The sequence below is a fragment of the Aythya ferina genome (assembly GCF_964211825.1).
Source record: "Aythya ferina genome assembly, chromosome: 1".
NCBI classification, from domain to species: Eukaryota; Metazoa; Chordata; class Aves; order Anseriformes; family Anatidae; genus Aythya; species Aythya ferina.
In genome coordinates, this window is record NC_140296.1 from 7,049,433 (window position 1) to 7,076,053 (window position 26,621).

The 26,621-nt window shown below is 36.1% G+C and overlaps 1 protein-coding gene across 29 annotated transcripts in view; it reads left to right on the forward strand.

Annotated features, from left to right (window-relative positions):
- Nucleotides 1-26,621, forward strand: part of DLG2 (discs large MAGUK scaffold protein 2) — a 1,046,667-nt gene that overhangs the window by 713,400 nt on the left and 306,646 nt on the right. For all 29 annotated transcript variants that reach the window (XM_084519823.1, XM_084519802.1, XM_084519813.1 and 26 more), the window contains one exon: nucleotides 2,271-2,440. In XM_084519823.1, coding sequence (XP_084375949.1) covers nucleotides 2,271-2,440 — 170 coding nt within the window. The remainder of the gene's footprint in view (nucleotides 1-2,270; nucleotides 2,441-26,621) is intronic.

Sequence of the window (26,621 nt, forward strand, 5' to 3'; positions counted from 1 at the left end):
ACTAAATGGGATGATTAGTGTCAGTTACATCTGCACTGAAAAAGTTAGTATACAAACAGAACACTTTGTAGTGAAGTACTTCCATCACCAGAGCAGCTTTGCGTTATCTCACTTACATTCATCCTACAATAGTACTATTAATCTGGGTATTTTTTATTAACAATGGTCTTACAGTTTTAAGAGAATAGATAACTCTAGGGTCGGATTTCTGTCAGAGTGTAAATGTCCTTTTCCAAAGGCTTTGCTTTATTTTTGCTTTATTTAGTATGTGTGTGGCTTACTGATTTTGGCAAGGTCAGTTGCAATTGCGTGTCCTTAGTTGACTTTTTCTGGAAATCTTTTTTTTTTTTTTTTTTAATCTTTTACAGAGGCATCAATAAAACCTTTACGAGAGGTTGTAGATATACAGGGTTATTGAGTAGTATCAATATTTATCAATGCAGTGCACAGAATATATGAAACAAAAGAAATGTAACACTTCTTTTTAGTGTTTTTATATTTTTTTCCCACCCTATCATCTTCATAACTATCCAATGGCTAGGATCCTGTGTTTTCTTCATTAATGTTCATATAGTCTGTATTTTAACTATGACAATAAGCGTCAGAAATTTGACAAAAATCAGATATATGGCAGTATTAATAGAAAGACAGAGTAGCAGTTTAGACATAATTACTATCTGAGTAGGAAGTAGTAGCAGGATGCAATCATAATTTATTTAATAGAAAAAAAGCAATTTATATTAGACCACTTATTAATTTGACAGCCAAACCACGCAATTATACATGAATGCTTTTGGCATTGACAGAAAGCACGAAACCCAGTCATTGAACAAAAACTAGAAACTTTGCAATACAGCACTTTTTGTCTGGAGTTTCAATTTTCAGTCCTTTCCACGTCAGATCAATTGTCTGTTGAAGGATATTATCAATATTTCCCCCAGTAAATGCTCTTTCAAAAGGCTGATAACATAAAAAATCTTTGGTTTCAAGTAGTGTTTTTTGTTGTTGTTTCGTTTTTGTTTTAAACAAAAACAGCAGCACTCAAATGTAACAAAAATCCATTCTAAGTTCTGATAATCTTTTGTGAATAATTCATTCTTTCTTCATGTGCTAAGACTCCTGAGCAATATCGAGCTCAAGTGTTCTTTTGCTGTAAAGGGTTGTATTTCGTGGTCAATCTTTATGTATAGAAACAGCAAAAATGAGAATATTTTTAGCATTCCATAATTTCTTTGCTGATTGTCCTTTCAGACATGCAAAAGAACACATTCATTTTTATATGCCTTTTTCTTCAATACCCAAAATACTTACAGGCATCTCATACTAAACGTTCATCACATAAGAACAGTATTGTTTAAGTTCATCTAGTTGCTTGGAATTTGCTTTTCTTACACTCATTTGCAAAGAAAAGATGGCACAGTAGTTAAGACATTAGCCTGGTGCTATGGAGATGGTTTTAGTGCTGTCAAAGTGTAGATTTTCTTTTCAACTGTAAAATATGGAAAATACTACTCCACTTCATTAGGTTGTTTTGAGGGTGAATATATTAGCTAATCCTCAGCACATAACCAAAATTAAGAAAATGAGGGATTTTTTTTAGTATTCTATAAAAAAAAAAAAAAAAAAAAAAGATGTTATTACCAAACAGCAGATCTTGGAGACACATTTTGTGGTGAAAATGTAAACAATGAAATTTACTCACGTTATTTAGGATGAAATATTCTCTTTTAAATTGCTGTTTGTAGGACAGCATTTGTATTTTGATAACTTAAGAATTTTTGTCTCTGCTGAAGAAGAGAGATATAAGAAGATTTAAGAAGATATTTTAATGAATACTGATCTCTCTGTATTAAATTAAATGAACTTATTTCCTTAAGAGCAATGGTAGTAGTAGTAGAAGCATGCATCATGAATGTTGTAACTAGATGATATTAGTAAAAAGTCTTTTAATAAAGTCTGCAAAACCGAGATGTTTAGTATTCTTTTCCACTCCAGGGGACCCAGCCCCAATTTATGGTGGAGTGTGGTAGGTGAGTAGCTGAGTATGACGTAGGTGAGCAGGTAGACTTTAGTTTGAATCCAGGATGTCTTTTGGAGAGATGCATTCTTTTTCCAACTCGTTGCTAATTTAGTATATTGCATGAAGATTGTCATCTGGTAAAATTGACAGTGGTGTGTTTTTTGTTTTATAATACTACTGACTAAACCTTACTCAGTCCAAAATAACAGCTGAAGCATTTAGTATCTGTTACTCTTTGTTTTTCTTGAAGGGTCAATGACTGCATCTTGCGAGTGAATGAGGTGGATGTGTCAGAAGTCTCACACAGCAAAGCTGTGGAGGCCCTAAAAGAGGCTGGCTCCATAGTCCGATTGTATGTTCGTCGAAGGAGACCTATTCTGGAGACCGTGGTAGAGATCAAGTTGTTCAAAGGACCTAAAGGTAAATATGAACATAAAAAGACATCAGTTTTAACCTTGACGTTTGACCTCTCTCTTAGCTCAAATAGGACCTGACTTTGTCAATTGGTTAACTAGTTGACCTGTCATATACTGAAATAAAGTGAATTTAGGTTGGTAGAACTTTAATTCATTGTTGTATGTCTTTTCCTGGAATATAAAGAATTCAAGAAGTTGTGATTTGTTTCATTTCATGTTTGCTGTAGAGATAGCTCCTTATCTTCAGAATAAATGCAAGACACTGAAATAGTATGCTTTTATTGACAGTAGATACATTTCTTCTGAAGTTCCTCTGTGTTGGACCTTTGGTGTTGGATGCAGAGTTTCTGAATTCTCCCTTTATTAAAAATATTTATTTGGTACCTAACCTCTTCTTTCTGTTTTCATGTTGATGGTTTGTCCTGCAGTTATCTCTGGAACAAGGAATACTAATTTACCTAGATACATGGAAGAATTTTATTTTTTCCTTCAACAAAATTCCATGGAAGCCTAGAAGAAGGCCTTCCCTAGCCTAAATCAACTTTATCACTTTTAACAGAACCTTCAGCCTACAGAAACAAACAAACAAACAAAACCCACAACAAACCAAACAAAACCACACACAAATTTTTAGTAGCATCATTACAAATTGTAAAGTGTCTCACAGGAAGCTGAGTAATATTTGTTGAAGTGAAATTTTATATTTTCTTTTCACCTTTCCTTTTGTGCTTTTTTATTATTATTATCTACATACAGAAGTTATTTTTTAACAAATTTAATTTTATTGTTTTTCCTGCCTGAAATTTCCTTACAGCTATTAGCTGTTAGATCATTGTTTTTCTTTTATACCTAATTTCTGGACAAAGAAAATTATTATTTTTTTTTCACAGTGTATGAGAATAGAATGAACAGACAGTAGATTTTTGCCTTCAAATAATTGTTTCTTAAGCAAGTCTTTAATTAATAGCATATACATGAAATGAATGAATTCACATGTCCAATATATTTCATGCATATGAGATTATTCTACCTGTTTCATCTGCACTGGATAACCTGTAGGGTTTTTTTCAGTGCTTTCTTTTACATTTCATCTCACCTGAATTCTTCAGTATACTTCTAAGTAGTTTTTGATGCCAATAATATTTTTTGTTTCTAATACACTTAGAATTGTTGAGAATCAAGCAGAGACAGTTCACTGTTTTCAATATCATCTATACTATACTTCTTCTGTGTATATAATGGTTTTCTGTGAGACCTAAAATATCATCCTCTACTCTTGGCAAACAGCATGGTAGATTTAAACATACATCTTAAGCTAAACCCTCAAAGTCTGGATTCTTGTGGTCATTACAATGCTAAACTGTCTTTCTAACAGAAAAGCATATTTGTTGAGATTTCCTATGCGTATGAAATCAGAATATTAGTGCAGGCAGCAGTGATTTTAAAGCTTTGGAATTAAACAAATTGTATGATATGACAGTCATTTTGAGTAACCTAAGGCTAACTAAACTAAAATTAACATATCCTTTCAGATAGTGATGAAACAGAAAAGTTATTTACCATGACCAAATTATAGCAGCATTGTGGAAATGGACAGGAAAGGCAATTTATTAATAACTTTCTTGCAAGATGTTTGCTTTGATTGTGTGCCTGCAAGTACTTATTTTTATATTTATCTATTTCCACAAAATAGAGAGGATACAAAAAAGATGCTTTTTATGATTAGCTAAAGAAGCTTTGCTGCTTAGTGCTACAAATATCGATTTTGCAGCCATATGTTTATGAATAAGAAGTTTACTACGGTTATGTGCTATAAATACTGAATTTTATTGCTAAGCCAAATATCTTTTTTAAATTTTCACTTCAATATTATAAAAATAAGTTAACTGGAAACTTGGTTAGAAAAAAAAATAATAAAGTTGCTGAGATAGTTTTTGGAAAAAAAAAAAAAAAAAAAAAAACACAAAACTTTTTGCCTGGTAGTCCATGCACCAGCTCCTGCCTCCCTGCTCATAAGTTTATTCACAAAGTAAGAAAGGTGAATGTGTTTTTAGACAAGGCAACTGTTTTGCACTAAATTTGAAGCAGCAGATCTTTTCAGATGCTTCTTTTTCTATCTGCTTCTGTCAGTAATTTACTGAGTTCATCTTTCTGCATTGAGAATTTACCAAATGAAAGCAACTCTTAGCTCCCCAGTAAAAACTTAAACTTGCAGATCACTAGCTTTTCTAGTTATGTGTAGTAGATCATATCTTTCAGCACTTGAAGGTAATAAGGAAATTTGCAAGGCTTTTAATAAAAATTTGTTTTTAATTTCATCTGAGTATTCAGAACTGTCCTGGTTTCAGTTTCCCAGAGAGGGAGGGGGGAGGGTGAGCGAACGGCTGCGTGGTGTTTAGCTGCCAGCCGGGTTAAACCACGACAAGAACAATGGTATTGCAAGCTATGAGTTCATAAAGGTTGGATATTTTTTAATATATGTTAGTTTTTCTAGCCAACAACCAGCATATAAAAGACAAAGGTTAATTTTGCAAATCTGTTTTGAACATAAGAAGTTATATATGCATTTTGTAGCAATGGCTTTGGGCATATGGCAAGGGAAAGGCCATATGCTGGCAAGTGGTAAGAACTTGGGCCCTTTCAAATTGAGGTCTGAGTGCAATTGCTCCTGCTGCTTTACAAAAGCTGTCCAAGCATCATGTGTAATAAAAATCAGTGTAACTCTTTCACTCGATTTTTTTTGGAAAAGAGATAAATGAAGACACAAATGAGTTTCACCATAGAGAACCGAGGTTTCAAACAGAACTGCAGCTATGTAGATATTTAAATTTGTGCATTCATCAGTTTGCCACACCTGATTGGTAATATTGGCTGATGTCTATAGTCAGTGTCTAGAACTTAATTGCTAACTCAGATCATTGCAGGATCTTTCTGTCTTTTGTGTGCTTAGGAGATTGTCTTTTCTATGCCTCCTTTATGTCTCTTCAGTCACATACAATTTTAATGATTCAGTGTTATGGCTTTGCTTAGTATTTAATAAACAGTAAGTGCTTTACTTCAAACACTCAGGACTCTCTGCAGGTTATAGCAGCCAGTATCTTTGCAGTAGCTGAGGTTTGTGACAGAGGAAGGATATGCAAGGGAGCTTTCCTATTGAAAATCAATGGAATTTAGACACTATTGAAAACCCTGTCCTTAAGTGATATGTTTTTCTTGCTCTGTATTGAAATATAATAAGGCTAACAGTAATGAGAATGGATTACATACACTACAGCTTTTGTTTCTGGGGAACAAATGGGCAGACATTCAAAACAAAGGAATTTAAAGTTGATTCTTGGTGTTTATTATAACTTCTGTATTAGATTCCTCTAAAAGCCTACAAAAAACTTTGCACTGTATGTGACCACTGAATTGCAAACTTCAGGCCTCACCTTGAGTACAGTATGCAGTTTGGGGCACCAGAGTACAAGAAGGAAATAAAACTATCAGAGAGCGTTTGAAGAAGGGCTATGGAGATGGTGAAGTTTAGAGGGGAAGATGGATGGGGGATGGCTGAGGTCCCTTGGTTCGTACAGTCCAGAGCAGAGTAGGCCTCATGGTGGCCTGCAGCTCCCTCACAAGGGGAGCGGAGGGGCAGGGTCTGAGCTCTGCTCTCTGCAGACAGCAAGAGGACCCGAGGGAATGGCATGGAGCTGGGACAGGGGAGGGTCAGTCTGGGTGTTAGGAAAACGTTCTGCACTGGTTGGTGGTTGGGCACTGGGACAGGCTTTCCAGAGCAGTGGTCAAAGCACTGAGCCTGCTGAAGTTCAAGGAGCATTTGAACAATGCTCTCAGATGTAGGGTCCGATTTTTGGGTGGTTCTGTGTGGAGCCAGGAGTTGGAATTGATGATCTTTGTGGGTCTCTTCCAGTTTAGGATATTTTGTGGTTCTATGATTCTACCAATACCTAACTGATATCAAGCTCTATTATATACCAGGAAAAAAAAATAAAGCCAGAAAATACTGTTTCTGTTTCTTAATAAACTTCTGGCCTCAGTTCTTTAGGAAATGTAACATCTTAAAAGACAACACAGCTGGAAAAATGAAGCTAGGGATACGTGAGGCAAAACAGCTGAGTAACCAGGGAACTTGAGTAGAAAAATGGCAGAGTTAAAAACATTAAAAATAAAATAAAATAAAATAAAATAATTAAAAATATATATATAAAGCATAACTTATTGTGATATCTACAGAATCACAGAATCACAGAATTTTCTAGGTTGGAAGAGACCTCAAGATCATCGAGTCCAACCTCTGACCTAACGCTAACAGTCCCCACTAAACCATTTCCCTAAGCTCTACATCTAAACGTCTTTTAAAGACTTCCAGGGATGGTGACTCCACCACTTCCCTGGGCAGCCTGTTCCAGTGCCTCACAACCCTTTCAGTGAAGAAGTTCTTCCTAACATCTAACCTAAAACTCCCCTGGCTCAACTTAAGCCCATTCCCCCTCGTCCTGTCACCAGGCACGTGGGAGAACAGACCAACCCCCACCTCGTTACAGCCTCCCTTGAGGTACCTATAGAGAGCGATAAGGTCGCCCCTGAGCCTCCTCTTCTCCAGGCTGAACAAGCCCAGCTCCCTCAGCCGCTCCTCGTAGGACTTGTTCTCCAGACCCCTCACCAGCTTCGTTGCCCTTCTCTGTACCCGCTCAAGCACCTCGATGTCCTTCTTGTAGTGAGGGGCCCAAAACTGAACACAGTACTCAAGGTGCGGCCTCACCAGAGCTGAGTACAGGGGGACGATCACCTCCCTAGTCACACTGGTCACACTGATCTAGAAATCTAGAAATTGTGGTGGTTTGAGAATAAAATTATAGAGAAATAGGACTAATTTCTCTCATCCTCTATGATAATTCAATAGTAACTATCCTTTCAGTGTTTGAACTGCATCTGAATCTTGCAGAGATGGCTACAGTTTCTGTTTTATTCTCTCTGTTTTGCATGGAAAGGCTCTGAAACAACCAGCAGCTACAACTCTTTTTCTGTTTTTACAAACATGTTTTTTTTTACATTCCTGGTGAATTCAGCCAATGGTACATTTTGATCAGGTTCACGCAACCCAGCTCTGGGCATCTAATGGAAGATATTTTTGGGGCACTTATTTTTCTATTCTTTCCTGCTGTCCGAATTAGGACTGTTTGGGGACTTTTTGTTTAACTCACTTGGGGTATTGATATGTTTTTGAGCTCTAAATTAGAAATTAATACATCTGTTAGCCTAGTTCTGTATCTCTCTGTGGATGGCTATCCTCCTTATCTTATCTAATTTGTTAAAAAAGAAGTATTAGTCAGCCAAGATTAAGCTCCTAAATTGGGCATCTCAATAAAATACTCAGAAATAAGATGGGATGAATACAAAGGGCTTTATATGCATGTATTTTTTTAATTATGCAAATTCATCTAAATGTTAGATGAAGTCATTGGGCATAACCAGTTCCAGAGTTTCCATTTCATTGTTTTGCTGTGGTGGCCTGAAGCGACTGTGCAACACGTGTGAGATTTCCTTTTCACAAAACTATTTGTTTTATTCTTGATGACAAAGAATAAAGTCACTGTGTAGTAATGAAGCTTTCCTACTATACTAGGAGAAGAATCGGTATGCTTTAAGTAGTATAGTTTTTAACCCATTGCTTAGTTATGGAAATTTGAGAAGATGCAGAGATTTTCACCAACAGTATAAGGTATGATTTCACTGCAGATTTGCTTGTAATTGTCACTGAAATGTTCTCTACTCCAGAAGTTCATACTTGTTTCATAGAAGTTGAGTTGTATTTTTGTTTGGATTGATGGCCTTTGTGGGAAAAGCTTGTACTCTGTTGCATACATAGCATCCAGCTTCCAGTGACAACTGAAATAGTCCAGAAAGTTTGGTAGAAGTATGCATATTTCTGAAATTTCTGCTAAGACTGTCTTCTAAAAAAAAAAGAAGTGTTCAATTCAGGACAGCAGAATAGAGTGTTTTTGTTTGTTTGTGTTTTTTTTTTTTTTTTTGCATTTTTGTTTGTTTGTTTTTATGTTTACAATTTCTGATCCCAATAAGGAAAGAAGAAAACCTATTATTTTTGTCTACTAAAGCAAAGGCAAAGGTCTGCTTTTTATCTCAGGTAATAGTTAGAGCTCTTAAAATGAAAGAGGGAGTTTTTGCAAACAATGAAACCCAATTATCTCCTTCCCTATTCCAGAGAACACTGAGAACTTTCCAATCTTGCTGTTTGATAACTGTTTGCAAAAGCTTCCTTCAGACTGATGATGATATGTATATTTTTATTAGTATGGCTCTCTCCCACTTTTATACTGGCCTATTTTTTTCTAATTTACTGGGCAATAATACCACTCAGCAATCCTTAGCATCTGGGGGGAGGAAGGTTGTATGGCAAGTTAGGCAAATATTCTGTTAATTTGCTTAAAACTTCCAAAACTTTTTAAATTTCATGCTAAGAAATGTCTTAATATTTCCAAAGTGTTTTCAGCATTTTTTTACATGAGCCAGAAACCTTTTCTTACAGTCTTTTAAAAATTTCAGTCTATGATCTCATCAATTATGAATTCACTTATGTTTTTTAATGTTTTCCTTCCATGCTGTGAGCTTTTTCATGAATCCTGATCTAAAACAGTGTAAAATAGAGAAATGTAAAAAAGAGAGCTGTAGAAAAATGTGAAAGCAGGCAAATATTCCCAAACCTAGATTTAACAAACTACTTAGATTCTCAACTCTAATTTACGTGCTTCACTTCATATTACTGTAATGCACAATCACTTACCACAGGTATGAATAAAAAAGACACTACAACTAAAGTAAAATACCATTTTTTGGTGAAATGTCTTTGCTTGAAGGGACCTGCATTTCATCCAATCAGCAGAAAGTGCTCCATCAAGCACTAATATATAATTTTCCAATTTTAAGAAAGTAATTCAAAATCATCATTTATAAGCTAACATCTCTAAAAGACATAGTTTCCCTGCAGGCTAAGATTGTCTCATATAAGAATATGTGAGTATCTGCATAGTTTATCACATGAATATGGTGTTCTCTTGAAACTCATAAAATTAGAAATCTTTGTAATAATGCCATAAAAGCTTTTGCTGTTTTTAAAAAATACTTTGATATATTAATGCTGCCAATGCCCGATGGATAAAAAATGGCAGGTTATATCTGCACCTTTTATTTCTCAGACTCAGGACCTCATTCTTTAAGTGATGATATCTGCATATTGCTGCTATTATCATATTCTGCTTAATGGCACAGATAAAATATTTATGTGCCTTTGGTCACTACAGACTTGCCATCTCATTTGTATAAATTACCACATATGAAATATTTCTTAAAAACCATTCAGTGTGGAGTGGCTCCTTCATTCCTAAAGAAAAGTAGTGTTTATTTAGAGTACTTTCACATAATAATAGTCATTAGATTGGCACTTCTGTTCAATTTTTTCAGGCTTTGGCTAGCTTCTTTTTGTATTCAGTGCAAAAACAAAGTAAATCTGACGTGTTGTTTGTTAGAATTGCAGTTAAATGGCAGACGATGGTGGTACCAAACTGTTGTCATGACAGACCAAATTCAACTATCTTTGGAGCTAAGTAGTTAATTGACAAAGTAATGGCTTTCTCCATCAGCAAGGAAACAGAATTTAAATGCCACCCATCTGGTGGGTTGTCTCACCATTTAAAAAGTAGAGGTATCCTATGAGCTGCAGGGTGTCACTTGTTTGGAATCTTATAGTCATAATTGTGACTTCCTTTTTTGTGTGTTTTCCTTTCATTTTCCATTTTCAATAAAGGAGTGAGCAAAATGACTTGGAAGACTATGCAGCAGTTTTATATATACATATTTTGTTTGTCTTCATTTTCCCTCAAAACTATTCAATTCTTAAAAACTCTCCAAGTAGTTCTAAGACTTTTGGGTTAATATGCAAATTGCACACCCAATCTCATAGTAGATTTTAAGTATCAGTTTCCAGAAATCATTCATTACAAGCGAAGTTTCTACTGAAATGAACAGTACTTTCTGCAACTCCATCATGCTAACAATTCCTGAAGTAGTGCAGTAGCAATTCCAAAGTGCAGTGCTGTATTTTAATAGCCAATTGAGATGGCTATAAAAATCCAGCACTGCGCATTAAGATCATTACTAAATTGCTTCAGCAATACTTACTGATGAGGCAGCTTCAGCAGAATACGATTCATCTTAATGAACTGTGTCTGCAGTAGAGCAAAACCAGCAGCACTGGGAAAGAAAGATGTGCAGGTAGGCTTGGATGCCAAAAAGCTTAAGATTTTGTTTGAAGAAAAAGCAGCTTTGGCTAGGTTCTTTTTGTATTCAGTGGAGAAAAATAAAAACAAAACAAAAAAAAAAGTATGTCTTTTGTGTTGGTTGTTCAAATTGCAATTAAATTGCAGAAAAAGTTTATATCAAACAGTTGTCACATCAGACCAAATTCAGCCATTTTGGGACTAAGTGCTGATTGACATTTCAACTGACAAAATCTTCTGTACTTGCCCTTTCTGAGTTAGGTAGGAATTTTGTATTACTATTCAGTTGCCTTGATAGTTTTGTCAGCTCTGGCTATGTACACTATGTAATACAGCGCAGCTGTATGACCTCATTTTCTCTGACATGTTGTCAACCCTTTTGTTGCAGTCAAAGTTAACTTTTAAGGCATTTGCTGAGAATCAAGAGTTAGTTAGCAGGAGTTATGAGATTGCCCTGAACACAGCTCTTGACACCTTAGCCATTTTAACTCTGTAATCTCAAGCAGGAAAGTTGAGGGAAGGATGTTGCTTTCTTGTCTTTGCCCATACAGAGGAATGGTGCACTCAATTTCTGTGCTCAGCTCTTGGATCACCAACATAGTTACAGATGCGTCTCCAGGTCTTGCTTGTATGGCTTTCTTCTGTGTGAAGGTAGAGCAGACCACTTGAAAAATAAGTTTTGTTCAATGTATCCTGTACTTGTGGGAGTGCTTCAAAGTGAGTTCCTTACTAGATGGCTTTCCCAGCTGCATACTGATTGCTAGAAACATACTGGGGCGCTGCTAGAAAATTCCTCACAAAATATTTTTGTCTGTGGCAAAATCTTTTGTCTCTGGGAAACTTTGGCATCTGAGCTTTGGGATGCTTTTTGATACCACTGCATTTTTCTCTCTGTTATTTTTAGAAATCCTGAGGACTTTTCTCCACCACTAAACACTGTGTTTGTTTTTTGTTTGTTTGTTTGTTTGTTTGTTTTTTATCTATGGCAAGTGCTACACAAATTGGCAAATTCCTGATATATTTCCCAACTTCTTCTCCTTTTCCTTTCCTTTTTTTTTTTTTTTTTTTTTTACTTACCAAATGTAATGTAATTAGAGCAGGTCTCATAATTTTGCAATGTCTGTAGTCATTTTTTCCTGTAGACTAAGGATTTCTGGGTCAGGGAATATTTTCATCATTTCCCTCTCCACTCCAGAATGCTGTGTAAGAGTTAAAAGGGAGTTAGAGAAGATCCCTTTCATTATGTTTGCCATCACTGTTTTCATCAGGTCATCAAGAGAAAGGGAGGAGATACATCAGACAGTACAGTAGAATGTTAATTACCTCATCAGTATTTCCAGATACACAATAAATCAAAAGATGAGGAAGGATAATGGCGTCATTTGCTAAACTACTGGGCTGGGTGTGGAAAGAAGTCCTTCTGTACACAGAAGGCCAGTATCTTTTCTGTTTTCTTAGTGGAGGAGTGAGAATTGTTTAAGGAGTGGCAGTTTTCTTGGCCTTTTTTCACCACCTGTATGTTCTTAGTTTTAAATTCCTCAGGTGAATTTTAGGGAATGATTATGCTTGATCTTTCAGCACTTTAATAAATAAAAAATTATATGACAGCAATTACCTTGAGCCTGATGTGACATCCTGATGCAACAGAAGATACATTAAGGCCTTAGCACCCTTTGTAGAATACGTTTATTGACATGACATCTGTCACTTGCAGCTGAGGAGTCTGAGAATCCTTATGGCTGCTTCATTGCAGAGCTTCCTCCTTTCTTGAATATAAGGCCAAAAGTGCAAATTAACCAGGTGAAATTACAGAGCAGTGATTTCATCCCTTATTGTTCAGTTAATTATCTACACAGCAACATCTGTCTTCTTGATAGTTTTTTAGGTGTCCAGATCTTTCTCAAGAAATCTGCTGTCTGCTGAAAACAACATGAATCAGCAAATTACTGCCATGAAAGGCACCTTCAGAGGAATAAATTGTATTGAATTAATTTTTTTGACCTGGGGAGCTGTATCTATTCTTTTTTCTTTTCTTTTCTTTTCTTTTCTTTTCTTTTCTTTTCTTTTCTTTTCTTTTCTTTTCTTTTCTTTTCTTTTCTTTTCTTTTCTTTTCTTTTCTTTTCTTTTCTTTTCTTTTCTTTTCTTTTCTTTTCTTTTCTTTTCTTTTCTTTTCTTTTCTTTTCTTTTCTTTTCTTTTCTTTTCTTTTCTTTTCCTTTCCTTTCCTTTCCTTTCCTTTCCTTTCCTTTCCTTTCCTTTCCTTTCCTTTCCTTTCCTTTCCTTTCCTTTCCTTTCCTTTCCTTTCCTTTCCTTTCCTTTCCTTTCCTTTCCTTTCCTTTCCTTTCCTTTCCTTTCCTTTCCTTTCCTTTCCTTTCCTTTCCTTTCCTTTCCTTTCCTTTCCTTTCCTTTCCTTTCCTTTCCTTTCTTTTGAATTTAAGCATAGGCAGACAGTATTTTAAGTCTTCTGAGATAGGCCTCAGAGATTTTGATGGTGGTAGAGTGACAAAGCTGAGTCAAGCTTTACAGATTGGATTTATACAGTAAATAAAATATCAACTTGCAGCTTATTTTTAAAAAATATTCAAGATTTTTGATATTATTTTGTTTCCACCAGCTGGTGAAAGAAAAAAAAAAAAAGGAAGGTAGTATATTAAAGCATCTCTGAAGGGAGTAGCTGGATTAGTCAGAAGCCAGATGCCAAACTGATTAATTGCAAATAGTCATTCATCTGTCTATTCCCCATACTATATCCTAGTCCTTTCTGCAGGTCTGTCACCCTCATTTTGCTTTCAGTATTTTGAAGCTTGTCTATAATTATAGTCAGCCATAATGAAAACAGAAGAAATAATGCAACTTGGTTTCTATCTAGGTTTCTATCTAGCTGTCTAGGTGACAGCTAAAAAGTAGCAACCAGCTATAAACATGTGTAAAAAACAAAAAAGAAAAATCCAAAGGTGTTGGACAAATTGTCAAAAAAAAAAAAAAAAAAAAAAAAAAAAAAAAAGAGCAAATAGTAAGTTAAAGCTAAAATACTATAGGGAAAACTGCTGTTCTTCAATCAGTTAGGGTTTCTTTACTTGTTCATTTTGTTTCTTTAAATATCATAGTAATATTCCTAGAAATAGCAGTCTCTCTTGTAGTTTGGATGAAAGAAGATTCTTAGCATTTTGCTATGAAAAAAGTGGTCTCTGCAGTTACTTTCCAGCTGTGTCATCCTAAGGTATGGGACAAAAAACTCTGGGACTCCAGTGCACAAAAATTCTGGTACTGCATGTGTTGCAGCAGTCACATATACAAAGGCAGCTGATTTGCAGAGGTTTCTGTATTGCAGATACACTGAGATCAGGCTTATTGCAGAAGCAAAGTTCAGTTTTGCTTTGCCAAAGGCTTGTGATCACTGGCACACAGACAGCTGCTCTTCAACTGTTCTTTCAAGTGAGCAGTTAAAGCCTTACAATTCATGAGAGTATCACTTCTTTTTCTTCTTTTTGCAGAGGCTCATTTAAGTTCTTTTCTGCCACTTGGGACAATGACAGGGTGATATATTTTTCTTAATACAAAACATTTGGTGTCTGAAAGAACAACAAAAAAAAAAAAAAAAAAAAAAAATCCTCGGACCTCTTCCAGAGAACATTTTTGTCTGACTTAAGACAGTCAGAAAAGCAAGAAGACTACTTGATGCTTCAGCCTTTAGTTTCTGTTTTCTAAGACAAATGCACAACTGAGAACTTACAATAGCAAAATATATATGTGGAGGCAACTTACAGTGGAAAGAGAAATACATATCCAAAGTATTCCAAGAGCATGAACCCAGGTTCAGTACCTGGGATGCTGGCTTCTGAATTTTCAGTAGTGATTTCTGTGAACAAATAAGAAGCTTGCTCATGGATTCTTTAGAAACAATTTTGTCCAATTGTTTCCTTTGATAGTAAGAAACAGTTGTAAAGCAAGATCTTACAGCTGAAGAGAATGTAAAATAGGGCATTATGACAAAAATGAGTCTTTGGGACATGATAGAAGATATGTTGCGTAAGCTAAAAGAACAGTATCTTCAGACTATGCTTGAAGTTTTTACTTTGGAAAGATATATTTGCAAAGAGGATGTAATAGACTTTTTTTTTCTTTGTTCTTTATTCTTTGCTTTGCTTTATTTGTTACGCAAAACAGTTTTTAGGAGGTCTTATGAAAATAATAGATTTGCATATTAGCCGCTCCAATAGAGAAAACTGAAATGAGGAAGCATAAAGTTACAGTAAATAATTTAGTAAAGTTTAGTATAGGCATGTTTATGTTTCCTGTATTATAATCAAAAAATGAACTCAGTGTAAGTAGTAGGGTAGTTGTGAATCTTACCAATAGTCTGTAGGTAGGATGTGCATTGTTTCTAAATTCTAATAATTGTCAAATGCTATAGCCAAAATTTCTGAAAGTTATTTCAAATTAATACTGATAAATTCTATAATAGCAAATCACGTCCTTTTTGTAATGTGGTGTAAATGACTGTAATTTAGAGATGTACTTTGTAGTTAGAGAGAGAATGCTGAGATGACAGGTGCTTTTGAGGGAAAATAATAAAAAGTGCGTGCTATTTTGCTGGTATCAATTTTCACAAAAAGGTCATCTGTGATAAGATTGCTATCATGATTAAAACCAGTGACAGAGGGGAAAGACCTCAACTTCAAATGAAGAAGCAGCAGGCCAGACAGCACATAAATATGTTAGATATTTTAACACTTTGCAGGCCCTGAAGATCTTGATCCCAGACCACTCAGATGTGGCTGACAAAACAGGGGTTGTTTTTAAACACTTGTGTAGAGAAGGCAAAGGGAAAAACTGGGAAGAGCAAACAGAAAACATATTTTCACTGAAGTGAACAAGGAAAGTGATGGGAATATAAAGCCATCAGTTTGCTTTCAGAATCTCAGAATGCCAGAGAGTAGTAAATCTTTTCTCAAGCACCTAGAAAAAGTTTGAAGAGTAATGTTACCAGAGGATGTCATACTCCTCTTTTGCAACTCTTTCACATTTTTCTCAGATGACACCATGTGCTGAGAGGGTTTAACACTGAAAGTGGTCAGGAAAGAAAAGAAAAAAAAAAAAAAAAAAAAGAAAGAAAGAAAAAACAAGTGTAACAGAAATAATCAAATAATGCAATAAACAGTGCTTAACAGAAAGCTGTCCAGACAGAAATCCTATAGAAAAGGATGTAAGACTTTGTTAGCTGTAGCATCTTGTCTTTTACACATCGTGCTGCGATAAAACATTCAAACACTATACTGGGTTTTATAAATTGAGGTATAGTTTATAAGACATAAGAAATCCTTTCATCCTTCACAGGTAAAGACTGAGCTGGAGAGCTCAGCCTTTGAGCTTTCCACTTCAAGAAAGGTGTGGACCAGCTGGAAGGACTCCAGGGGAGTGCAGTAAAAATGATCAGAGATTTAGAAAGCCTGTCCTACAAGGAAAGAATGAGTGATCTAAAGTCATTTATGTGAAACACCAAAGACTTAGAAGGGTCTTATGGGCCCCTGATAGCAATCTTCTTGCTTTACAGCACATCTTTGAAGAGTGAATTTGCTCTGTGTGCCCCCTAGGGAGGGTGTGGAACAAAGCTTAGTAGACAAATTACGATAAGCAAGACTGATTGCATTTTAGGACAAACGAGGATTGTGATATGATAGATTACCAGGCAGGTCACCAAGTCCCTAGCAGTAGAAATATCCAAGTGTGCTGAACAGCCATTTGTTAGACACGGTGCTATTGTCTTTGGTTCTGCCTTGGGACAAGGAGATAGAATAAATGATCTGTTGAGTCTCTTGCAACCCCAAGACTCTGTGATCATAACAAAATTTTCTCTTTTCACTGCAGTATGAAGATAAACAGTAGGCACAGAGCTATTAAAGTATGTACCTGCAGAAATAAAGAGGGTGTCTTCCAGGCAAAAAACACACACAATTCATGTGCCAGTTATCAACTGTAATTTAGTGTTTTTGATTTCCCTGTTTCTTTACTTGTGGCTAGGAGAAATAAAAAAAATTTAGAAAAGAAACCTCTTCACACGTGAAACTATTAATGAATACTGCAACAGGTAAACTGCAGTCTCAGCCTGCATTTTTTTCACTCACAACAGGCTAGGGTTTCTCTGCTTTTCAACTTTCCTGTTGCTCAAGTCAGGATCATGCTCCTTACAAACGTCTTGGTCAGGAATATGGCTGGTTCTTTGTCAAAGGCTGTTCTCACAGCAGGCTTCAGTATTTGGAGGATGGCCAGGACTCCTTTGCTTTGGACTGTACTAAAGCTTTTAATGCTAAGTCATGACTGCAGATAAAATGCTTTTCTCCATCTGTAAATAAAGCTGCATTTCTTTACATCTAAAATCAATCTTTTAGGGTCTGGGTTATGCATCTGTGGATGTAACTAGGATGAGTCTTTTCATCCAAAGAACTGCCTAAAATTTCCAAGGGGTGGCCAAGAAATGGTCTAGGAATAAATCAACACATCAGTGCATTCATTCTTTTCCACAGGGTTTCACTTTTCATTAGGGAAGCTGTGTATGCCATTCCTGGACACCCTACCTCTGGTATTGCAGGGAGATTCAGGCACTATTATTAATTAAAATAGCTGAGGCAGAGACCATGTTAACACCCTGTGATAGAACCCCTAGGGGGACTAATAGCAGGGTCTTGTGTTTTAATGTATCTAATGAAGTTCTCTGATAAAAAGTGTCAGGAAAACCCTTATTCAGAGAAAATCTGTAGTGTAACCCAGCCTGAAACGATCACATTGAAGTGTTATAGTCTGAGTCTCCACACTGTTAAGCACAAGCTTTTAGAAAATCGTATGTGCTCAGGGACCTGTCTTGAAAGATCTGTACTTCTGAATACAGATTTCAAATATGGGTTCATGTTAAGTTTCTAGTAATGTATAAGAGTATAACTCCCTCAGCAAACATTTAACATAATTTCTGAGGAGACACAAGCGTCTGATTTTACTCTATGAGGGTAGAGGATGCTTCTCACTGGCAAATAAAGCATTTTTGTTTCACTTTCTTAAGTGTGCTGCAAGAAAATATCATTGATAGACAGAACTAAGGGACCAAGGTATAGTTTCAGAGAGAAAAGAATTGTCAAAGCAAAGACCAATGACTTATGAATCTGTTTTCAGCATGCCTTCACCTTATTAGTATATTTCAGTAAGCAACATGTATTTTCTTTTTTCTGTATCGTCTATGTAATTGTAAATTTTTAACAGCAGGGCTCTATAAATTGCCTTACATTAAAAAAAAATAAAATAAAATAAAATAAATGTGAATTTGTGTCTTGATTTCTGTCTGTATTTTTAAAGAGGATGGAACTGAATGGATGATGTCTTATTTATGGGTTGATTGCAAATAGATAAGAGGATACAAGATGAACTTTGATTTCATTTTGTATTTTCAAGCTTCAATATAATTGGCAGAGAGCTTTTCAAGAAAGTATTTCTGTTCAGCTTTGCAACAGGAATAAGAAGATAAATGCTAAATTCCCCTCTTTGAATGGAGGATGAACAAAAGAAACTGATGAGTCTCTCCCTGACATTTATGGTTGTTAAACAAATCCCAACCTGACAGAATGCTTCTTCTTTCTCCATTTAATTGGTGAAAACTTACTAAATATTTGGCTAGAACAACCATCCAATTTAGAAAGTAGTGACCTAGCTGGACCCGGATATATTATTATTATTGTATATTAATATATAACATTACACACAGCAAATATTTTCTTTTGTGTGTGTGTGAATTAGAATAATTATTTCATGTTTCAAGACTGAATCTTGATCGGAAAACAATGGTGAGAAAAGCACAGCTTTATATAGTACCATAATTAAAAAATAATAATATAATAATAATAATGACTACTTTAAAACATTACTACTTTAAAACATATCTTGGTTTCCACACCTACAGGATCAAGTGCTTTTCATTTAGTGTTATTAGGAGGTGAAATAATTTGTGCTGCTGTCAGTAATTGCAGTAATTCATAGTAAACTAAGCTGAAAATGATGTAGGTACTATTTGTTAATGACAGCCAAACTATGATTGACTGTCAGCACAGATTTGGTTGAAACAACTGGTATTCTGTGTGCGTAGAAAGTGAACTTTATTTCACAGTTTGATCCCAACTGAATATGTATTGTTAAAGCAATAGCAGATTTTTGGATCTTGTCAGTGCATTCCAGGTTTGTGTAACTGCCTGCAGAGAATCCATGAGATATGATTTTTATTTTTTAGGTCCAAAAGTTACGTCCTGGAATTGACTTGTATTTAAAAATAAATAATTTAAAAAAAAAAAAAAATAGAGTCAAGTGAAATTTAATAGCCAAGCAGAACTGGAAGGTGAAAAAAAAACTTCAAGATTTCATATAAATTGTCAAGTGAAGAGACGAGAAGGTTAGGGAAAAGGAACTTCTCTAGGTTTTACACCAGTGAGATCCAGCCCAGCGATGCTGATCCCATTTCCAGATACTTCTGCCTCAAATTGATAACCTTACAGACCTGATTATGAGATACATTTTGAGGGAAAAGAACATTTTGAACAGGGGGTGCAGTTAAAATAAATACAACTCAAAAACATAATTATGGTAACGAGTCTAATTATCTTAAAAACTTGTGTAAGGTAAAAACAAGGTTTCCCACTGCTTTCAAATATATGCATGAATACTCCCTGAATGCCATTCTATCAGGGCAACCAAAGGTGGTTAAACCCATCTTTCTTGAGCCCAGTGCTTCTCTTGAAAGGATGAGTTAAAGGCTTTATGTTTCATTCTCTAGTCAGGAAAGGTTCATGTACCAGTATATCTGCCAGAGCAAAAACTGGAGAAATATTGAATAAGCATCACTATTTCACTGTTTTCTTCACTTATAATGATATCAGATCTGTCTTAGTTCTCAGGAGCATTACAAATCTGTGATTGCTAACTTCTCTTTCTCTCTCTCAAGCTAAGGAGAGCAGTTTTATTGTTCCCTTTCCTCCCAGTAGGCCTCACGCTCTAATGGCATATTTTCACTGAAATGTTCTCTGTGCTCTGCTGGTATAAACAGCTGTTTCTGTGCTCCTGTCTCCATCTTCTGTTCCTGCATCTTTCCTTCTTAGCACATCCCCCAGGTTCAATTTGCCTGCACTCCGCAGCAGTCACAACTTTCCTAATGTGCCCTGTGGAAAGCTGTGCCACCAGGAAAAAGGACTTGGGGTCCAACACCATCCTCTGCTGCCAGCCCCTGCTGCCGCCTCTGTAGGTGTTGATGAACATGCACCTGGTCTGTGATTCAGACCAGTTTGTCTGTGGTTTTGTGCCATTTTCAGCTGCTAATCTATTTGGCTAGAAAATTTTCATGGCTGGTACAAGGCATGCAGTGGGGAAATGTGGCCAAGGGCAGGGAGGAGAGCAGAGTTACCTCTTTTGGCAGTAGTGCAGCTCTAGGTCAGCATATTACAATCTTAAAAATGCATGCTGCAACCCCCCTCCTGGTTTTCTGCTGCCAATTATGACAGCTTACTGCTTCATCTTTGATCAGGTTTTTCCAGCTGATTTTTCCACTGAATTAAAGGGTAGTGTTGAGGATGGAGTAAAGCACCCCCTCCTCACAAACCCCTGTCAAGAAACATGCTGCTAATGCAGAAACAAATAGAATGAGAAAAAGAGAAAGGATAGTCTTTAACAGTCCATTCATATGACATTCAACACAGCACAGTCACTTATGCCGTGTTTAACATTGTTCCCTGCAAGATGTAAATGATGCTTTCACAGAAGCAGGGAGCCAGATGATGGCTGTCCTAATCTAAAATTCTGATTTTTGGTGACTCTGGATATGAGGACTGTTTGTACTTGTGGGTGCACCAAGAATGTGCAGAAACTTCCTGCGTGAACGTGAAATCAGTGTACATATGCAGCTCCAGTGTAGGCATATGCAAACATTGCATGGAAATGAGAGAGGTGAAAAGACATTTCAAAAAGTAAAATCGTGAGCAGTTAATACTAAGTGGCATATCTCAGCTCTATCTGTCAGTAATTTTCAAAATTTTAAAAGCATCATTTGACTGTTTTTAACATTAAATGTTTAGACTTGGTGTATTGTGCCTTTTTCTGAAAGAGCTGAGCTGGTTGCTTTAATTCTTGGAGTGCCAGTAGATGTCAAAAACAAAATCATCTCCTCTCTCTTGCATTTAAGCTACTAAAATTGTGACTGTGATTTAATACGATTTTTAGTGAACTAAAATCCTCGTTAATGCTTTAAAAACCTGCTTATTGTGAATAATTAGGAATACTGCCTTCTCTTTTCAAGATAAATTTTGAAATATTCTTGAGAATTCCTGTTGTGCAATGAGGCCATTGCTGGTCTGTGCTTTCTGGGAAATTTATTCCAAATTTGAATAAATTAATATGAATAAATGTAGAAATTAAGAATAAATACCATTTCTAATGAGCCTCCAAGTGTATTTTCCTAGCTTGCTGTTTTCTTCTTTTCAGCTACATCTGGAGGGAATGAATCTTTGGGGATGAGTATATGCAGGCAAGAAGTCCGTAATGGGAAAGATATTTAAGTGTAAAACTGATTGGAAAAGAAGGAATGGTTTCCATTTGTATTTTAGACATTTTTTTTTGTTGTTTTGTTTTTCAATTTGTACAAACAGAAATATAATTTAACAAACACATTTTTAAGGTTTTATTAACGATTACAGAAAGATGAGCTTTACTGTTATGATAGTGTAAAACCAATGTTTTACCTACTGTATCTACTGAGCGATTGTTTTTGAGCCTACTCTCGCTGTGTTGCACATATATTAACACTTGCATCATAATCTCTCCTCCCCATCATCTACTCAAAGTGGGCAACGTAAACATTTCTTTCTGAAGTGTAACCCCATGTCCTGAGAACAGATTCCTTTCTTACTGTTACAACCCAGTGGTTTCTACTGCAATGTTTTTGTGTGTTTTTGTTTGTTTGTTTGTTTTTGTTGTTGTTGTTATTTGTTTTTTCTGCCCAAAAGAATAAAAAAGCAGTTGGAGAAGAGTTGTAATTGTTTAAAATTGCTTCTGAACAGGCATAGAGACCAGAGCAATGTCAGCAAAAAATCCCTGAAATAGCCGCAAGGCTTGTTAATATATTCTGGACTTTTCTGCATTTCTGACTTTTCTGGGTCTTAGAGGATTGAGATGAATCCCAGAGGAAAGCTGTAGTATCTTGCACCCCTAGATCAAGAGTGAGCTCAGAAAAATCAGTGTTATTACAGGGAGCCTGCCAGGTGTTCCAGCACCCCACTGATCTGGAACAGCTGTAAGAAACTGTCGGTAGTGGTGTGCTAGCTGAATTTTAAAGTTATATATGCAACCTGATGGCATGGATAGCACTGTGTAAAAATTGAAATGGAGGTTTCAAACCTGCTTAGGTAGTCTTAACCAAAGTACTGAAATCATCTGGCCGTCACCGCCATTTAAGTCACCAACCACACTACTACCACAGACAGTCTCTCCTCCATTCAGTGTTAGCTGGCTGCTATCCCTCCAAGCCCTTAGTCATTCAGAGAGCTATTTGGGGCAGCATCAGCATGAATGTGTGCATGCACCTGTGCATTGAAGAGATTTTAATCTCTGTGGGATCATTCTCCTGACTCTCTCCTGACTCTCGTCTCTCAAGCATGCAGTGAGAGCAGACGTCCCTACTCAGGGCTGTGCAGCCAGATTGTGTCACTGCAGTGTTTTAAATTTCAATTAACATTTTTAATTTTATTAAATTAAGAATAGTTAAAATGAAAATTAACTTTTTATTAAGATTTATTTTAAAATTTGAATTTGCAGTGTTTAAAATTTGTGCAGGTAAAAAGAGTAAGAGGCAATTTTTTTCTGTTTATTTTCCACTAAAAATTCTGACCAAAATCTTCCTCTATGCAGAAAAGCTGCAAGCCCTCTCTCCTGAGGTGACTGAAGGGCCCATTCCCTTGGAGAGAGGCATCAGTGCTGCTGTGCAAACAGTGCTGACTTGCAAGGAAGGGATTTTATTTGCCTGCTGTATAATCACAACTGTCAAACAGTGTGCAGTCATGGTCTCAAGTGTGCTTGCCATGCTTATGGAAGTCTTGTGTATGCTGTCCACTTGCATCCTCAGTGCAGGCTGTACTGAAATCTGGCATCTCTGCCAGTTCAGTAGTATGAAAAGGTGATGCACTGACAGCCAGAATGTAGGGATTAATAAAAATAATTACAGTAAAAATGGCTATGGGCAGGAACAAAGGAGCAGCATGACAACTGCTGGATAAATAGCTGAAGGCATGAAGGACACACACAGTGTAAAATAAGCTATAATTTTCTCCTTGTGTAAGGTGATTTCAAAGAATATTCTTCTTACCTGGTGGCACTGTACGTCATCTTTCAACATACATTCTACCAGACATCTGGGAAAATATTAGATATTTCTGAAGAAAAAAAAAAAAAAAAGTCAAAAACAATCAGTAAGATACTTGAAATTTTCAACTCAAGGCTGTTTAGAAAGTTTAGAAAGGGACATCAGGTCATGATTGGCCTTGTAGGGGGCTGGGCCTTCTTCCAGTCAAGGCTATTACCACATTTTTACTCAAGAAAAGCCCTCTGAAGTGATTTGGGAACAGGTCTGAAATGGGAACTAAAGATGGCAATGAAAGCAGGCAGCTTTTAAGCTTGTTATGAATATTAGTTAAAGTTTTATGAATCATACTGTACTTTGGACTGATTTTTTCATCCTCAGAACAAAACGTAGTCAATTTTTACTCATATAACTTCTTCTGGTATAAGCTTTGACATGAGTCAGGAATAGGAATTGTTATAAGAATTCACTCAAATGAATTGATATTTGAATCTACCCCTGCAGCATGGACAAAAGAAAAAAAAAAAAAAAAAAAAAAAAAAAAAAAGACATTATTTCTAGGATTAATAGTTTCTCAGGAATTGATCCATGGGATGAAAAATAAAAACAGACAGATAGATAGACAGAGAGGGATAAAAGAAGAAAAAGAAAAAGAAAAAGAAAAAGAAAAAGAAAAAGAAAAAGAAAAAGAAAAAGAAAAAGAAAAAGAAAAAGAAAAAGAAAAAGAAAAAGAAAAAGAAAAAGAAGAAGAAAAAGAAGAAGAAGAAGAAGAAGAAGAAGAAGAAGAAGAAGAAGAAGAAGAAGAAGAAGAAGAAGAAGAAAAAAAAGAAAGAAGGAAGGAAGGAAGGAAGGAAGGAAGGAAGGAAGGAAGGAAGGAAGGAAGGAAGGAAGGAAGGAAAGCTCTGTAGAGGAAGTTCCTCCTTGTATCATTGTTTAATTATTGTGTAATATTTTAATTTTTGTTTTGTACTATATTTCATTTTTGTGCATACCAAATAATAAATGAAACTGATGTCAATAATGAACATTAATCATAAGTCACAGCTATAACAAGGATATTAAAATTCCACATTTATAAGGTACTATATCTATCTCTCCTCCAGAAAACCTAAAACTGGCAACTACAGGTTTGAGCAAAAGGGAAGGGGGGAGGGGGATATTCCCTGCTGCTCCTCTGTTTATAACTAACCTTGCTTTAGTTTGTTTATTCATATAGCGCTAGATATAACTGTGGGCCTGTCAAAACAAGTCGATCAGCTGATAACAGTGAAAGCATTTTATATTATCCATGTTCCTTTCCTCCCTCTAAGTGGAATTTGATTAATTAGAGGCCTGTGTAGGGACTTCATTGCTCCAGGTTTGATGAAGTCATGAGTAGGTTCATAAGTATGATCCTGTTCTTCCCTTTTTCAGAGGAAAAAAAAAAAAAAAGAGAGACATCTAAACGTTGGCTCTGGAAGCTTAAAGTAATTTCAAGTAATAAGTAATTTCAATACTGAGCTCTAATTTTTGTAACCAGGTGCTGTAAAAGCGTCTGGTTTGTGGAAAGATGAGAGCTGCCTCCATTTGCCTTTTCCGGTTGCTCACAGGAGCATGGTCCATGTGGGGTGTCCCACCCCACAGCCAGGTGTTGTCATGGAAGGTCCTCAGTGTGCAGGGTGTTGCATGGGTATTTTGTGTTTGTGTTAGCTTGTTTTGCTGCCTAGAACAGTTTCTCAAAATCTGAGTTCAGATACTGTTCTGGAGCAGATCGGTTCTCACCTGTAGGAAATGGTTGTAGCAAAACACAATGAGACATCATACAGGAAGAGAGGGGAGTATTCATTAAATCTGTACATAAGTTACTTACTTATACTTTACTTCTGCTCATTCTCTTATCTATTTCATTCACTTTTCTTTTTACTCACATCAAAAGCCCTTGGATGCTTGTGCTGAGGAGGCCTAGCTCACTGTTGTGTGACACAAAGGACACAGGACATGGAAACCTTACCACATCCCTTGTCATTTTCTTGATTGTTGACCATCAACTAATTTTAGTACAGATGTTTTGTACTGTCTAAGAGACCACCATTGTTATGGGGTGGTCCTTTACTTCAGAATATTGCTTTCTTCAGCCTCCATAAGCTATAAGCACAGTGGCTGTTCATTGCCTGTTTTTTGTTTGTTTGTTTGTTTTTGTTTTGTTTTCATTTAGCAAATACATATATTTATTGCAATTATTTGCTTTCCCATTGGGCTTGCAGGCAAGGGAATGGCATATGGAACATGCTGTAATCTTGCTGTCAGCATCCTGATGTTATGGTACAGGGTCTTCTGCTGACAAGATATCTGTGTTGCAGTCTTAATAGAGCCCAGACCTACCAGGTTTGACAGAAATGACTCATTTTCAGTTTTATTTCAAGGAATGCTCTGCATTGTCAATACACAACATTTTTCTAACCCTTATTATTTCTTCTTGTGCTTACATGCACATTTCTGTCCATATTTAATTAAATTGTAACCTAATATTTCTATTAGAAGTCCTGTGCTTTTTGTGGCTTCAAGGTATTCTGTGTTGAGGATGTCTGTCTCTTGGTGATAAGGGATGCTGTGGTAAAACCAGGAATTCTGCAATAAAGAATTACACATTTTATGTCTCTAGAGCACACTATTTTGGTTAAATATTTGCAAATCACAAACGTCTCAGTTTATGACCTAAATTTGACTGTCTTTGGCTGCCCCATTATTTTGAGCTTCTCAGATAGGACTGTGGAACTCATGTTGGATTTGCCCTCTAAAATCCTCTTTCTGTTTGCTAGCTTAAAATAAACCTGTTTCTCTGTGTAGGATAGTAGCAAGCACAAAATCCCATTTGTATTAATAGTGAGTTTCATTTAACTTCACTTCTTTTTACAAAGCTGACATTATCTAGCAGTCATTGGTCTTTTAGGTTCCCTGTCTGTTTGGTTACTCTGGAAAATGATATGTTCACAGTGTGGACATATCCCCTGCGTCTTACACATTGATTTTGTTATTATCATATAAAAGCACCTGTTGTTGGACTAATCAAAAACAAACAAACAAACAAAAAAAAACTATCTCCTGCACTTGTGGTAAAGGTGGATGAATTTTGCAAACACCTACCCGCTGTAAATGGAAGGAAATAAAGTTTGATTCATTTTGCCTATTTTATACAATTTTGTATGTGCCTACAGTGGCTTTAAATGAAGCCGTGTGACATGGACATGCGTACACCACTATTAAAGCCATTCTCTTCCCTTTCTCCTCTTGGAGTAGTTTTCTCTTTTTCTCCATCTAATTCCTGTTATGAGGAAATTGGGCTCTCTGTCCAAGCAGATGTGTTGCTGTGAAGCAGAGAGTAAATAAGGAAAACAGAAAGTAAGATGAAGGGCAATTCTGAAAATGTCTCCCATCCTTCTGTATTCTGATGGCAAAGTCTTCCTGACCAAAGTCAAGAAGTCAATAAGAAAAAGGTTCTACATTTAAACGTTCTATTTTGATTTTTGAACTTAACAGA